Source organism: Muscardinus avellanarius, assembly GCF_963383645.1.
Source record: "Muscardinus avellanarius genome assembly, chromosome: 2".
In the NCBI taxonomy this organism is placed as follows: Eukaryota; Metazoa; Chordata; class Mammalia; order Rodentia; family Gliridae; genus Muscardinus; species Muscardinus avellanarius.
Window position 1 is genome coordinate 161,677,601 of NC_137787.1, and position 18,192 is coordinate 161,695,792.

At 33.9% G+C, this 18,192-nt stretch overlaps 1 protein-coding gene across 4 annotated transcripts in view; it reads right to left on the bottom strand.

Moving 5' to 3' along the window:
- PCDH9 (protocadherin 9) overlaps positions 1-18,192 on the bottom strand; it is a gene marked incomplete at both ends in the record, with an annotated part of 919,651 nt that overhangs the window by 308,540 nt on the left and 592,919 nt on the right. For 2 of the 4 annotated variants that reach the window (XM_080689025.1, XM_080689024.1), the window contains one exon: positions 12,917-12,992. In XM_080689025.1, the coding sequence (XP_080545151.1) occupies positions 12,917-12,992 (76 nt within the window). Of the gene's footprint in view, positions 1-12,916; positions 13,119-18,192 lie in introns of all 4 variants that reach the window. The other 2 variants (XM_080689023.1, XM_080689022.1) reach the window with 1 other exon arrangement.

Below are 18,192 nucleotides of genomic sequence, written 5' to 3' on the forward strand. Positions count from 1 at the left end.
GCATGAATAGTCCATATTTATGGATCCATTTCCAGTTTTCTTGTGTTATAACTTTATGTTGTTTTAAAAAGTTAATTTTACTCTTTTAAGGGTTGCTGATATCAGTAAGCTTATTATTTTTACATAAAGTATATACATCTATTGCTTTTACACAAAGAATATATTTTCTCCCCTGGGCAGATTGCATGTACAGGGGAAAGAAAATGATATTCCTTTTGATGACAAGTGAAAGAATGAACCACCTAACATCAGCTATGAAAATTAAATTCAATGCAGCTCACCAACCAAAGCTGACAGTTCCCATTCTTCACACTAGGAGGCATATTATTCCTGCACATTTTCTACTACAATATTTAACAAATGATAGCGTGACCTCAAAAGAAGCTCAAGCACAACAGATTGTTACTAGTGAATTTTACATTTTTGTAATAAATTAATATTCAAAGATAATTATTTTGGGAGAAATAAATGTCATACTTGAAATTGATGGATCTAAACTTTACCAGAAGACAAATTTTATATTCCTGTCTGCTTTACAGAAATCTTTAAACTACATTAAGTAAAATTATAGAAAATTATTTTATTGTAACCCTTTTAAAAATGGTAATAAAATGGAAAGCATACTGTGAAAACTTAATATTATAGCAAATACTTTAAAATCATAGAGAGAGCATAACTGTTTTAAGAACAAAAAAATGATAATATAGCTGATGCTATGATGTTTACTATGTAATTTTTATTAGCCTTTAGGAATTGTGATATTTTGAAACTACCTAACATCTACAGTATATATATAAAAAAATGTATGAAAAGAATGTAAAAGCCAGGCAAGGCGGTGCATACCTCTAATTCCAGTGTTTGGGAGGCTGAGACAGGAGATTCACAGATTAGTGTCCAGCCTCCACAACTTAGTGAGACTCTGTTTAAAAAAAAAAAAAAAAAAAAAAGGAGGGCTGTGAGAATGCTCTACATAATTAGAATGTCTCTGGGGTTCAATTCCTACTACAACACAATTTTTAAAATTGCTGCCATGCATGGTGGCACATGTTTGTAATCCCAGCAATCGGGACGTGGAGACCGGAGGATCACAGTTCTCAGACAGCCTAAGCTACTTAGCAAGGCTCTTTGCAACTCAGTGAGACCCTGTTTCAAAAATAAAAGACTAAAAAATAGGGCTGGGGTGTAGCTTGGAGGTAGAATGCCCTTGGGTTCCATCCCCAGTAGTAAAAAAATAAATTGCTAAATAACCAAGGTTTGTATTTTGATTATTCTACATCTTTTCACTATTTATTGATAATGACAACTGTATTAGTCAGGTTTTAATTGCTGTGACCAAAATACCAAAAGAGAAACCATAGAAGAGCAAATAAGGTGATCTAAATGAGGAGGATGAGTGGGGGAAAGAGGGAAATTCCTTAATGTATATGAGGTACGTTCATAAACATATCAAAGTCAGTCAGTAAGCCAAACATGAGAAACAGGAAAGGGGTAGGAAATGAGATAGCAAATGGGGAAGGGATAAATAAATGATGCGTGCTTGTATGTCTCTACGTCTCTGCCATCTTGTACTCCACTAGGATGTATGATGACAGTGCACTAATAAAAAGAATTTATGAAAAGAACAGTTTAGTGGTGGCACACGCTTGTAATCCCCGCGCTTAGGAGGCAGAGACAGGAGGATCGTGCAGGTTCGAAGCCAGCCCCGCGTGCTGGCTTAGGAGACCCCGTTTAAATTAAAAAATGTAAAAATAGGTCTGGGAGTGTAGCCCGGAGGTAGAAGGGCTTCCAGGAACCCCAGTACCACCAAAAAAAAAAAAAAAAAGAAAGAAAGAACAGTTTAGAAAAGGGTTATTTGGCTCATAATTTCAGAGGTTCAGTCCATGGGTAGTCAGCTCCAAATGGAAACATCATGGTGTCAGGGCAGGGCCCAGGACAACTACACAACTCATGGAAGCAAAGAAGGAGGGAAGAAGGGAGGGAGGAGGAGGGAGGGAGACAGACAGACAGACAGACCAGCAAGGGACATTACAGTTCCCAAGGCCACTCCCCTAGTTACCTACTTCCTTCAACTATACCCTACTTGTCAATAGCTGTGTGATCCTAATTTCTATTCTCAGAACCTATCAGAGAAGACTTCACATGGTATTTGCAGAATGAATAGAAACATAAATAAATAAGTGAATGAATCTTGTAAGGATCAAAGGAATACAAAATACACAGAATGACAAAATGATATCTAGATTTAGCAGACATATTCTAATGTAAACATAACAATACCTACAACCTGGTGTTTACAACTATCTTTCATCTGCTACCTTTGCATTTGGGCCAGATCTGAGACTTGTTTCCACCCAGCAGAATATGACTAAGGTCATAGACCATCACATAAGAGTCTACCTTGCTGCAGACTTATTACAGAAACTGTCTTCCTAAGTGGTTTTGAAGAACTAAGCAGGCTTGCAGTTGAGAGTAGAATTATATTTATTATTATTTATAAGTTATATGCTATATAATTATTATATCAGTAAAATTCATAATAGACACACATATATGCAGACTTTTTTCTCCCAGAGTTTTGCTTGTTCAGTATTTGACAGCATGTCACTGATGGAGATTATGCATGGTACGATGTGTTAAAATACTCTAAGTTTTTCTTTAAAAAAAAAAAAGTTTATGGGTCTCCAGCTGATGGTCAGCAAGATGATGAGGATCTCATCCTACAACTGCAAGGAGATATATCCAACTAACAATCTGAATAGTCCTGGAAGTGAATTCTTCCTGTGTGAAGAGCATGCAGCTTGGCTGACTCCTCAGTTTTAGCCTTACAAGGCTGAGGCTGAGTCAGATTCCTGACTCACAGAAACGGAGATCAAAGGCCATTGGTTTAGACTTTTTAGGTTAGCATAACTTGTTTTGCAGAAACCAAAACTAATAAATAGATTTAAAAAGGTGTGTAGATATACTTTAGTTTATATTCTAGATATAAAAATTCTGTCCTCTGTAATTTTGAGATGAAAATAGTTACAATGTAAATTTTGAACTTATATTTAGAAATATATTTACTAAAGAGAGTAATTAAAAGTCTCAGAATAACAAGGGGTTAGCAATTTTTTATATTGCTGAATTTTCAGAAACTTACTTTTCCACTGAATGACAGGAGAACTGATTAGCTTTTCTCTAAACTATTTTTTGAGATTTGCAGATCAATTAACTCAGGGAGCAGTTTTATAGAGTCACTCTGAATTGAATCCAAAATCCTCATGGGGAAAGTAAATAAAACAAGTTACAATATGAGGCCTCTGGACAATTTTCTTTGGATATAATTTTTCAGCCCAGGATACTTATATAGAAATTAGAATTATGGTTCATGAAAAGTATTTAATAAAATGTTCTGACAAAAATAAAATTCATGCTTTAATTTTATGGTATATTAGGTAATGATTTTTCTCTATTGGTTATGATTAGCACAATTCTTAATCACTAGAATAAAATAGCATAATTTTGAGGAGACTTTTCAAGAGTCTTTAATTTACTAGCCAGATTTTTTTCAAAAATGACAAGCTGTCTCTCCTTTTCAATATTTTAAATTTAAAACTTTTTTGAGAATGTATACCCTGTATCATTAGGACTAGTAGAAAAAATATTTTAAATGTAAATTTGTACTTGATATTTCTCTCAGCAGTATATCAGGTGGTTATGTGTGATGCTTCATTAAAATGTAAAACACATTATTAAAATTGTGGTAAATATAAACAATTAGAAAAAGAAGTTATACTCAATCCTGGAGATAACTATAATTAAAATGATATATTTTGTTTGCTTGGTTGATTTTTTGGTAGAATGCATTTGTTTCATTATATTTTCATTTATTTAGGAAATAAGGATTTTCTTTATTTAGTAAGAAAATATTGCTGACATTCTATAATCAAATGCTACTATTCATGGAGAATAGAAAGTGAAAAAATATACCTAGAGATTAATGGCAGAGGCAAGTATGAATCAAATAGTCATATATGTTATCTTTGAGGAAAAGGTATGTCATGATAAAGAAAGAGTGTTCCAGTAAAAAAGCTGACATAAGAGGCCACATACATAGCTTTATTTTCGACTAAAAGATAGTGACCTTAGACAAAGCATTGCCATTTTTATGCTTCGGTATAAAACAGTATTATACTAAATGATTTCTGGGGTCCAACTAATGTCTAATTTTAATTATCTTAATACCAAAATCAAAAACAAAGAAATAATTAAAACCACAAAAAAGGAGAAATAATTCACAAGTTGTGCATCCTACTAGCCAACTCTTTAACCAAATAACGTCTTAAATATTCAATTTCTCAAATTTACTTTAAAAAATAAAATTAGTGACCATTAATTTAAAGCACAATCGCAACAATGATTGTTTTGAGTACCACATTGCAATAAAATATGTATTCATTGAGGGTAGGTTTTCTGCATAGCAAAAACATCAGTTTTAGTGATAGACATGGCTTATAATGCTATCTAATTTACACTATTGGTGTAGGATTATAAACAATATGTCAAAACAATTACAGAATCAGTGGCTCACAAAGAGACTTCAATAAAGATTAACCAAAAATTCCAGGTATCAAAACTATACTTAGTGAAATATCACAACTTAGTTCAGGTAAATTCAGAGGTGCATGACAGGAAGAACTTTCAAAAAGTAAATATATTCTACAATTTTGCACATGATTAAACAGCCGAAAATCCTTTAAAATAACATTTTAAATCATACCAAATATAAAAATAACTCTATTCTTAGTTCTCAATGGGACAGGATTAGGCATTAATTCTGAATTAGCTGTAATACCCATTTCTGATCTGATCATATAATTGTTATTGTCTGCTATTAAAATTAGTGAAATTCTTTCCCCAGTCTACTTATTTATAAAAACAAGAATCTTTAATAGAAAAATCCCCTTACTATTTTCTTAGAATTAATGGTTTGTGATCATGTTAATTAGCTAACTTCTTAAGAAAATATGATTTACTGTTACTTGGAAATAGAATAAATCTTTGCCTGTAGTAAAAAGCAAAGAAAAATAGCTTAATAATATTTACATATGTAGGGCAGTTGGCTAACTGTGTTACAGAATTTAAATGTGTCTGGTTGAAGACCATGAAGATACTCTTTATTTAGTTGCCCAAGAGATACCACTTTTGTCCTGTCCTTTCTTAAAGCCCTCTTGATTTCCCATACGTAGAATAGCACTGAGGTTTGTATTTAATGCTTTTATTGCTAAGTTCCAGAGAAAAATTTTGAAAGACCTTATTTTCCTTAAAAGGTCTTTAAGGAAAAAAGCAATTATCAATTTCTCTTTCAATCTTACAAAAATATATGTATTTAATAATCTTCCTCCTTATCATTTCAAACAAAGTTATGTGCACAAAATATGCATATTATATACAAAACTTATGCTTTTGTAGTAAAACATATTTTGGATCAAAACAACAGAGTAAGAAACAAGAAATCATATTACAAGGCAGAGTTTAAGGAGGCATGAAGATTCCAGAGAGTAATGATTCTCCCTATGCATCTAGACTTGAGAATCTAGAGACAGCCTCACAGTCACTTTTTTTCTCTTCCATGGCAAGATGATGTCAGTAGCACTTCTTAAGAGGCCAGAATGACCAGAACAAACACAATCTCACTTGAGACCCAAGTAGACCAAATGAGAAAATAGACATAAAAGTAGAAAGGTAATCTAAAGATCAGAATGTCCCAGTAATTTTAAGCATAGTATTCAAACCCTGCAATTAAAGAGAAAAAAAGAATAGTTTCTGCTGATTCAATGTAATAGGAATTAGACATTCTTTTGAAAATGAAGGAAAAGTAAAAGTTATATTTCCAGCACAGATAAATTAGCAGCAGAAAAGTATATCCCAGTATAATATAGACAAACCTAAGTACTATTTACAAAGCACATCACTTGGTGCTTAATTTTCACATCATATATTTTCAGATATTCATGTTATGTTAGAAAACTTTGACTTTACTGTGACAAAATACATGAGACAATTAAGTTATCAAGAAAAACATATTTAGTTTAGCTCATAATTTCAGAGGTATCAGTGCATTTTTAGTTGACTTTTTGTTTATGGACCTGTGATATAAGCCTGTTTTGGTGCAGAGTACTTGACAAAGTAGAGCTGCTCACCTCTTGAAAGCTGGGAAGTGAAAGAGAGAAATGAAGGGGCTAGATTCACAATATCTCCTTCAAGGAAACACTTCCAATGACCTAACTTCCTTCCATAAGCCCCACTTCTTAAAGATTCCATCTCTTCCTGATAGCACCATAGGCTGGGAATCAACATCTTAACACTTATGGGGACATTCAATATTTAGATTATCGTCGGGCGTGGTGGCGCACGCTTGTAATCCCCGCGCTTGGGAGGCAAAGACAGGAGGATCGCGCAGGTTCGAAGCCAGCTGCGCGCTGGCTTAGGAGACCCTGTTTCCAAAATGAAAATGTAAAAATAGGTCTGGGAGTGTAGCCCCGAGGTAGAAGGGCTTCCACGAACCCCAGTACCACCAAAAAAAAAAAAGAACAATATTTAGATTATCGTATTCAAAAAGACTTTCATTATTGATTTATCTTTTCAAAAATTAGGAGTTAGATGTTATACTTATAATGTCAACCCTACATGTATGTGTGAATTGTGTGTATATTTATATACAGAAGTAAAAATTAGAGTTTTCATATCTCCACTGATAAAACTATTTGATTAAGTTTTAAAATAAACTTAAGGAAAATAGTATTTAGTATTATTTTCATGACTTAAAAATGAAAAACACTATATTTGAAAAACAAGTGCTTACAGGTATAATACATATTAGTAATTCTTCAGATGATACATTAATGGTTTCTACCTTACTTGCTATAAAATATAACTCTTCAAAAATTATTAGACCACAGACAGAAAACTCCTCTAAGCAAAGGAGATAGTTGATTTTTAAACAAGAGATTGCTATTGATCATTACTGTGTCACCTAGCTACATCCCTTGTCACAAATTTCTCAATTATAATTACAAAGATGTGGCTGCAAATTTTAAAGAGTATATATCATAATAAAACTCGAATGTGAATTAATGTTTAGTATTAATCTCTTAATATTTCTCATTAATTCTAATAAAATTTGTGGTAGACATTGACAGAGGAGTTTAAACTTTTCAGTCCTATAAAATGTCAAGGGAATCATTAACTATCGGTCGCCCTCAAGGCTTAGTATTTCCACATGATACTCATCTGCTTCCTTCCCAGTGATGAATGAGGACTATGTTTCTACCAAGAAGCACTGTGTCTTCTGATTTAAGGACATCCCCTTTTTCCAGGAAAGGTCATTATGTTGAGTTGTATGTTGGAATAAGCAAGGTCTTTTCAGCCCATGAATTTTTTTTTTCCATATTGACTAGATTGGTAAAAACTCTGAATACTTTTTAAATCAGACTTTAAAAGTGTACTTTTTTCAGCTTTAGGACCTTTTCTATTTTCTCTCATTTGGCTGCTGGCCCATTTCTATTGGCCAAGTCTAAAAAGTCATTGTTTGAGTAGCTGTGCATATTAGGCAAAATTATAGCCAAGGGGAATTTAGCTTAACCAAACTTAAAAAAAAAAATAAAAAACTAGGCAAAATACTATTTATCTTATTCTTTATCTATATTTCTGTATTTTGAAAACTCAACTGCAGGCTTGGTAACAGGTAGACTTAAGAGAAAACAGAATCAGGAATTGTGATGTATCCTGCATGGTTCTAATTTCTGAGAATTGCTTTGGGTATTCCAGGTCTTTTGTTTTTCCATATGATATTTATGAGTGATTTTTTCTAGGCTTATGAAGGATGAGGTTGATATTTTGATAGGGAGTGCATTGACTTCGTAGACCTCTTTTGAGAGAATGGCCATTTTGAGAATATTTATTCTGCCTATTCAAGAGCATGGGAGACTTTTCCATCTTATAAGCTCTCCAATTTCTTTCTTTAGTGTTCTATAATTTCTATTTTAGAGGTCTTTACCTCCTTGACTAGATTTATCCCAAGATATGTATTGTTTTTTAGGTTATTGTGAATGGAATTGTTCTCTGGATATCTTTTTTATTAATTTTATGGTTGAATATAGAAAAGCTACTGATTTTTTTTAGATTTATTTTGTATCCCATTGCTTTGCTAAATTTGTTGATCAGATCTATAAGTTCTTTGATTGAGGTGTTTGAGTCTTTTAAATAAAAAATGTCCCATTTATGTTCTTTAAATTTTCTTTTCTTCCTTTATCACTCTGGCTAGAGTCTCAAGTACTACATTAAAGATAGATAGTGATAATGCAAATCCTGATTTCAAATTATACTATGGAACTATAGTAATAAAGCAATGTGGTATTGCCACAAAAGCAGACACAGAAATCAATGTAACAGAATAGAAGATACAGAAAAATTCCAGACACTTATTGCCAATTGAGTTTTTTTGAAAAGGTGCCAAACACATACATTGGAGAGAAAAAAAAGCCTTGTCAACAAATGGTCATTGAAAATGGGTAATTTATTTCTAGAAAAAAAGAATTCAATCTCTACCTCTTACCCTGTACAAAAATCAAATCAAAATAAATGGAAGATTTGGAAATCAAACCATAGATTTTGAAATTACTAGAGGGGGCATATATCCAATAATTTAACCTATAGGCATAGATAGAAACTTCCTCAATAAGATCCCCAAAATTGAGAAAATTAAAATAGTAATTAATAAATGGAATCGTATTAAACTGAAAATTTTCTGCTCATCAAAGGAAACCATCAGGTGTCTAAAGAGAGAGAATCAAGTGTCTACAGAATGGAAAACAATCTTTGCCAGCCATTTTCTCATAGAGGATTGATATCATGAATATACAAATTAGTTAAAAGACTTTTAAGATGAAAAAAAATCTAATGATGCAAACAAGAAATGGGATATTGAACTAAATTGACACTTCATAAAAAGTAGTACAAATGGCCAATAGATATGAGAAAAAAATGTTCAACATCATTAGCAATCAGGAAGAGTCAAATTAAATTACACCCAGATTCCATCGAAGCCAAATTAAAACAGCAATCATCAAGAGGTCAATTAACAATGCTAGAGAAAATGTGGGAAAATGGAAACTCTTCTACACAGTTGGGGAAATTTCAAATTATTGCATCCATTGTGGAGATCATTATGGAGATTACTCAGAAAACTGAGAATGGATTCACTATCAGATACGCTATATCACTCCTGGATATCTTTCCAAAGGGGTTGAAATCAGAATATTATTGTAGTATTATTATACTACAATATTATACTATTAATAGCATATTATTGTAGTATAATAATCAGAATATTATTTGCAGTAAAGTAGATGGACATGGAGAATATTATGTTAAGTGAGATTAACCAGTCACAGAAAGTGAAGGGTCATCTTTTTTTCATATGAGAAAGCTAGAGAGTAAGTGGGATATATGAGGGATTTTGGATAATGGAGAAGAAACTCTAGTGGAGCCAAGAAAGTGGTTGAGGGAAAAGGGTGGAGTGTGGTAAGGGAGAGAGATAATCCATGAAGAAATAATTTCCACTGATTTTATGTACATATGTGAGAATACTCATGTCAACCTCAGTATCTTATATAGCAAAAGAGGGCGTGGGGAGGAAGTCACAGGAACACTCATTAAGTGCTTTGTGCATGTATGTCACTATCATTGTGAACTACATTATGATGTGACTATAAAAGTATAAAAATAAAAACATAAGTAAATTTTTCAAACTTCAAATATAAAAAAGAGAAAACAGAGGAATTTTGGCAAACATTGTCTCTCATCTAAAAATCAACTTATCTGTTCATTTGGTCTCCAGGCAAGCCCACCAAACTTCAAAAACATGCTACTTTTATCTCATTCTTGTTTATTTTTTAATCTTCCCTGAATGTGTATTTCCTTGAGGGACTTTATAAAAAATGATTGCTAAACCGTGATGGCATCTGCTTTAAATAATCAAAGTACCTTTCATGATAAATAGATAAACTGAAATGATGTCAGATTTAATATTGCCACATGATTATATTTTAGTAATAAATATCCCATAAAATTTGCATACATTTGCCTTGAATTTATGCTATACAACATGAATCACATTTTGTTAAAATACATGTTTAAATAAGCATTTGTATTTAGGCCTTGGTTGTACTGTTCTCCAAATCTGACATTAGTATGCTGTATTCCTTAGGCAAGTGAACAGCATCAATTTAATTTATGGATGTAAATTTCAACTATGACATGGATCACATGATTTTGCTACTTTTTTCTGTACAAAGATGTATTTTTTATGACTCTGGCTGACCACAGACACATAACTCTATAGCATGAATATATATATAACCCTGTAAGTCTCATTTTGCCCATCTAGTTAGCAAATTCTAAAACCTACCTTTGATTTATAGTTGAAAATTTTTAAATTCCTGATTCAATTAGTTAACTAGAAAATTACCTAGATATCCATCAATTTCTGAAAACCACCGATTAAAATTAGTACACTTTGACATCCTGCATATGCATCTAAAAAAAATCATGAAACACTTTTTGAGTATAAGTTTTCCACTGGAATTGCATATTAAAATTACCTTGAAGATACTTTTATAAAATAGCTTTGGTAAACTCTATTGAAAATGTCTAACTAAATCAATTATGCCAGTGTATTTAAAATGTGATTATTTCTGTCTTGGATTTGACTGAAAGACAAGAGGATCCAGCCACTCCAGCATACTTGGATAAGGAATGATTAGTAACTAGTCTTGTGAGTCTTAGCTTACTAGTGATAAGAATAGTTTTAAAAATGAAGAGGAAAAAGATGCAGACTAGAAAAGAGAATAACAAGAGCTGTTGTAATTTCTACATAGCCTACTGCCCCACAAAAGTTTAGGAAGAGTTAGCTTAATGGAATTGTTTAAATTCATTGGTGTAGACTGATCAGTGTCAAGAAATCTAAAGAGAATAGATGTGTAGTACTCCCAAATTCAAGGTGGTGAGAAGTTGCCTTTTTGGTTGTAACCTGTCCTGAGTATGTTTGGTTAAATGATGCACACATGTTTTCTTTATGCAAAATATAGAGAGAACATGAACATTAAAGCCAGAGCTATCCTCGAGTTTTCTGGAGTAGGGGTAAAACTAAACAGAAAGAAGATTCAAATATATCTCCACATGCCTAATATTTGCTAAATTGCAAAGATGCATGAATCAGAGCCCTGTAGCATGGTTCAGGTGGGGAGAAAGAGAAAAGGAGAAGCAAACCTACAACACAGTTCCTGTTTCCCTGGAAAGAAAAGCAATTATTTAAAATCCTGTAAGTCAGTGTGTATTCATTCGAGTCACCCCTCCATGCCAGTCTGGTATGGAGCTGTACCTATCCTCTGTATTTCTATCTTTCTAGTAAACTTCTTTAAATCTTCAGCAAAAAATAAAAATAAAAAAAAATAAAAAATAATAAAATCCTGTAAATCAGAGTACAACAAAGCTAGATTCCTACTATGAAACTAGTCGAGAAAACCCTTTTGTGTTTTTTAACCTTCTCTTGCTATATGTACTTCAATCATAGAAATGCCAAAGGCACCTTAATATCTGAAATAGTCAGAGATAAATAGTTAGAAAGTTAGTTTAAAAAAAAAAAGCCATTTCCCAGTTTAGGTGACAAGTTTGAGGCAAACTCAGGATTAGTTGAAAAAATAATACTTTTATGTTTTTAGATTGGTTGTTTTCTTCTTATGACTACTACCTTTTTTAGATCAGCTTGATATTCACAACAAAACTGGAAGAAAGCTACAGAGATTTTTCATATATGCTCCACCCTCAGAAATATGTAGCCTCTACCAAAATCAAATCATTCACCAGGTAAAAGAGCTTTTAAAAAAAAAAAAATAGATTGTACAGATTCGAAGCCGGCCTCAGCTGGCTTAAGAGACCCTGTTTCCAAATAAAATATTTTAAAAAATAGGTCTGATAGTGTTAGCCCAGAGGTAGAAGGCCCCTGGGTTCCATCCCCAGTACCACCAAAAATTAAAAAAATAATAAAATAAAATAAAATAAAATATAGAAATTATTGTCATTCATAATGACAAACTGTACATTAGAATTTTGACTTGTCTTTTCTTTTTTTATTAAAAGTGGGGGTTTTCTGGGGGGAAACAAAAGTATCACAAAAAACCAATACAGCCTTTGCCTAAGCTCTTCTCCACAGTACAAGTAAAAAGGAACCTACAAAGTTTATTTTGAAAGAACAATAATCCCTGAGACAAGATGTGGATCTGTGAAGAAGAAAAGTTTGGGCCAAATACAGTCTATTCAACAAACTACTAAAAACCAACTAATTCCAAACTCAAACTAAACAAAACCATAAGAGCAATAACAACAGAAAATATCTGCTTTTCACACTTATTTTAACAACTATTTAGTCTTTTTTCTCTGGGAAATGTTCACTGAAAAATTGCATTTTACAATATACATATATAATATTCATATATAGCATTCCATAAACACACATATATAATAATATACGCATATTCTTATTCATTGACTACATTCTACTTAGCTGTATTTAATCAGTGCTAATAGTACTAAGATATGTATTTTCACATCGCAAATTTTTGATATCTTGCAACAAATGCTTCTTTCGATATTTATGTTATTTTCTTTTTTAATTATTCATAAAGACGCATCCCAATTTAGCAGTCACAATATCAAACACCTTACATGTGATCAATGTCAAAGAATACGACAACCAAACAGCCAGGAAGTGGCAGCCAAGTGTCGTTTCCTTGGCCCCCAAGGTTACTGTGAGTGTCTCAAGCTCACAAAGCAACCAGAACAACTCCAAGTGGTCAATCTTTGGAAGAGGACTCACCAGAGTTGGGGTCAGAGTTGCCGTCCGCTTCAGTCCTCTTGTCCGGAGAGGCCTGGTCATAGAATTCGTCCTGTGGCTGAACCAGAGGAAGAGGGTGTGAGATCAGGGTGCCACTACCCACCGGCTCGTGGTCTCCAAGACCACTGTCACTGCAGCTTTCCTGGGAGCCATCCGGGAGGTGAAAGGTAACCCGGCGCTGCGACTACAAAGAAGACCACAGGACAGGCTGATTAACACTCCTCCCAGATAAAATGTTCAAGCGCAGCGGAACACAAGACAAAAACTTTCAACAAATAACAACGTCCAACCAAAATAAGCAAGACTAGGAGCGAAGCTAATGACAAGCATTCATGAATTGGTATTTATTAGGTAATAACCAACTGGCATAATAGCAAAAGGGATTTTAATCTTGTATGATTCAAGACCACAAATTTAATGCAAATCCCTTGAATGCTGTAACAAGAAAGACCCCAAAGAATACTTATACTAGCCCACAAAATTATAGAAAACATCTAAATAAGAAATATGCAAATAGGTCTGTTGAATACATCTGAATAAATACATAGGTTATGCAACATTCCATTTCTTTTAAATGATCAGGCACCGGTGCTCACCTAAAGTTTTCACTGCAATTTTTGCAATCAATATATTTCCCTGTACTTCTATTCTTAAAGAGTAACTTTTATGATTAGGTTATTTCTAAACCAATACTGGAGCTACTGACTTAAATTATTATTTTAGGTGTGTGTGTGAGTGTGTGTGTGTGTGTGTGTGTGTGTGTGTGTTTATTACTGAGGATTGAAGCCAGGAGATTATACTTCTGAGCTACCACCCAGCCCTATAATATTTTTTATTTGGAAACAGGATCTAGATAAGCTTCAAAGGGCCTCACCAAGTTGCTGAGGCTGACCATGAACTTCTATCTCCATCTCACATGTACTGGGATTATAGGCATTATAACACACTGGCCCAGTTATTATTTTTTTTACCAACTTTTGGTTATAAACTATTTCAGTTACAAAGTGTTTGAAAGTTTATTTTGGCATCTATTTGCACAATAGTGCTTTCAGAAGTTAACTAGTATCTGTATATGGTTACTTCAGTAAAAGATACGGGTTTAGTAAAATAAAAATATATTTCAGTACAGATCACAGTTTCTTTTTTGATAAATTTTCTACTAAATTATGTAATTCATAAAATATAGTAGTTACAGCTAGATGGGGTGAAAATTTCGGCCTTAGGGAATTATAAAGAAAGAAGTAAATATGTGTTATACTCAAGAATTTAATTTTCATTCTTTTTTAATAGCCTAAATACCCTTCAACATCATGCTATATGTGACCACCTTTACTCAGATTTAATGAAATGATGAAAATATACATAATAAAATATAAATATAAATACATGATGTCTAAGATAATAATCCTATAGTGTATCATATCTGTGTTTTCAAGAGACAATTTACAGATTGTATTTATTGTGAGAAGCAAAAGGCAATAGAAATACTGCAACTCTATAAATGTGCTTTTATAGACTGACAATAGAATAGAGCCTATTCTCTATGAGTCACTGGTTCAAATCCAGCTCAGAGTCATAATGAAGAAGAGCTGATACCACTTTATTGCTGTTCAATGACCTGTGTGAAATGAGTTGATAGTTCAGTACATTTTTAATGAACTGATGCCAACATCACATAAACTATAATCATAAATGGTACTAATTGCATCCATTGTAGCACATTTCACCTTCATGCACAACTGTCTTATGAGCATCATTCTCCTCTCAAAGGTTTTGACACGTGCCTAGGTGAGTGTTGTATGAAGGACAAGTCAAACGTGAATATTAAAATTTAAAGCATATTTCTCCTCTTAGAAGAAAAGGTCATGTTTTTATTTTATTTTTGCTGTTTGTCCTTTTTCCTGATAAATTTAATCATCTAGGGAAAACCAATATTTTCAGTTTATGTTTCAATATTCACTTAAATTATTAGAACTTTTGTCGGGTGTGGTGGCACACACTTGTAATCCCAGCATTTGGGAGCCTGAGACCAGAGGATCGCGGTTCGCGGACAACTCAGTTACTTTGTGAGGCCCTCTGCAACTCAGTGAAACCCTGTTTCAAAATAAAGATTAAAACATTGGGCAGGGGGTGTAGCTCAGATGTCAAATGCCTCTGGGTTCCATCCCCAGATGCGCAAAAAAAAATTATTAGAATATTTTGTAATGAAGTCAATATTAAATCCAATGCCCAGATTGTACATGGTACAGAACTATGAAACTTAGCTTTTAAAGTGATTGTCCTGCCAAAAACTATAGATTTGAAAGTATTGTTGATGTCATGTCTGCAGGATCTTTCCTAGCTACAGTTCAGATGAGTATAAAAGAAAGAAGACTAAGCCAAGCATGAGAAGGAGGGAGGGGACAGGGAATGGGGTGGGAATTGGATAAGGGCTAAATGAGTGATGTGTGCATGTACGCCTCTACCATCTTGTACTCCATTAAGATATATGACGACAATGCACCAATAAAAAATTTTTAAAAAAGGAATACATAAAAGAAAGGTATTTGAACAGATTATTCTTTAATATTTATTAAGTATTTCTAGAAGCCTAGTAAACCATTAAACACTGTTTCATAAAAGAACAAAACATTACTTTTTGCATTGTAAAACATAACATTGCTTCAATTAACAATTGTTTTCTCCCAAGAAATGTCCATATATGCAACATAAATTATCCCTAAATTCAGAAATTCTTGCAGCATGTTTATTCAATAGTTATTTACTGATCATCTACTATATGCCTGGTACTATGAGTACACAGAGAATAAGAAGTGAACCATCTTTTACTAAGACAATTTAAAAAAACTTGTTAAAGAACATCTCACATAGATTATACTATTATAGATTAGAGTTTTCTTTAACATTTTATAAGTGAGAACAGGAAAAATATAAATCTCCTCTAATGTATTTTCAAATGACAATTTAAATTACATTCATAAAATATTTAAACTGTGGCTTATAAAAAAAAGTTTGTTTGTGTTCTTTTTGGTACTGGAGATAGAACCCAGGGACATTCTACCTCCAAGCTACACCTCTAGACTTTTTTTTATTCTTTATTTTGAAACAGGGTCTCACTGAGTTGCAAACGGCCTCCTTACTTGCTGAGGCTGTCTGAGAACCACAATCCTGTCTCAGCCTCCCAAATGCTAGGAGTACAAGTGTGAGCAACCACACCCAGCTAAATATTTCTTAATTTGATACAAAGATATTTTGAACATAATTGTCATAATGCTGTATAATTTATCAGCCTGACAAGACGTTGGATTTGTGATTCATATGGACTGAGAATTGGTGCACAGTTGTAGCTGTCATGAAGGACTTAACAGAATTTGTTCTCATTGATCTGAAGAGAAATAAGACACAGCTGGGTGTGGCAGTAACACAATGCTGAAATTTTAGTACCAGAAAACTGGAATAGGAGGATCGGATTTTTAAGGCCAACCTTAGCAGCTTAGGAAGACTTTCAGGAACTAAAAAAGACCCTATTTCAAAAATTGGAATAAAAGAAGAGAGAGAGAGAGAGAACGAGAGAGAGAGAGAGAGAGAGAGAGAGAGAGAGAGAGAAGAAGAAGAAGAAGAAGAAGAAGAAGAAGAAGAAGAAGAAGAGGAGGAGGAGGAGGAGGAGGAGGAGGAGGAGGAGGAGGAGGAGGAGGAGGAGGAGGAGGAGGAGGAGGAGGAGGAGGGGAGGGGAGGGGAGGGGAGGGGAGGGGAGAGGAGAGGAGAGGAGAGGAGAGGAGAGGAGAGGAGAGGAGAGGAGAGGAGAGGAGAGGAGAGGAGAGGAGAGGAGAGGAGAGGAGAGGAGAGGAGAGGAGAGGAGAAGAGATAGAGAAGAGAGAGAGAGAAGATGGCAAAAACTAGACCTCCTGGCTCAGAGACTTTTGCTCAATAGACTGGCCCAGTCAGTTCGAGGTACTTGATCTCTTTCAATAAGTTCCTGGCTTCCAAAAAAAAAAGGAGAAAATAGTGCCTGTGTTGTAAGGATCAAAATAGATAACATAAGAAGTGTTCCTAGAATATACATGACATGACATACTGCACATTCTCAATAAAGGTAGCTAAAATTCCTTAAATTTATACCCATATCTATTGTAACCACTGGGTCTATTGATGTTTGGCTAGTTTTAAAGATAATATTCTTTTACCCCCAAAATTAAAAAAAAGTATTGGTCTTGTAGAAGTGTATGCAGCACAGAATTCTGGTGGCCTTCACAACATCCTGGAGGCTTCTCTGTGTACAGGTGCCTTCTTTAAGGGAAGCTGCTCTGGGTGGAGAGAGAGGGGTAGGGAAGATGGTACAAAGACATAGTTTCTACTCATAAAAAGTGAAGGTCTGCCCATTATCATTTCAGGAAACCTAAAATTGTATATTCAGATGGAAAAAGAGGGAGACGTTTTTATTTACTGCCTCTGACAATGTTGCTTCTTGAGAACACGGTTTCTTGGCTGATACTTATGGAAATATGCCCAATCTGAGTTATAAATATTGTGAAACTCTGCCTGCTGAATTGGGACACCACCTGCTATTACAAGATTTCTTCAGACTCTTCAAAGCCTGGGTCCTTCCCCTTTTGTTTTTCTAAATCTATTCATTACCCACTAAGTTTTCTCCCATGGAAACATTTATTATTGTTGTTATTGATTCTGTCTGGTTAATTTTTTTAATTTGATGCATTGTAATTATAAGTCATTTTGGAGTATAGAGTAATAAAATATACATGTACACAATTCTTGGAGCCTTCCCACTGAGTCCTATCCTATCCCCCTCCTCCCTGCTGCCTACACTTATCTTTGAGATTGAAATTGATAATTTTCTACACATTCTTAGCATTGTTTCAGCTATGAATGATTTAATGTCACATAAAGTAACTTCTAAGGATGCTTCACATTATTTTATGTCTGGGTTGCTGACATGAATGCTGACCAGAAGTTCCCATCAGACACTGCTCTGGACAAGCTCAAAGTACGGCGCCGTGTGTGTGGATGTGAGTATGTCCAGAGTTCAGCAAGTTGGAAGGTGTGAGACCAAGCACTTTCAAGATAGACTTCTCTTGTAGATGGTAGAAAGTCAGAAGAGAGAACATGCCAGATGCCTTGGAAAGAGAGACTTGCCTTGGGCACTGTTTCAGGAGTAACAGATAGAAATGAGTTGCCTAAGAAATCTCAATCATTACTTGAGTGTTTTGCTTTTCTATTTTTTACTGGTATAGAATACCATT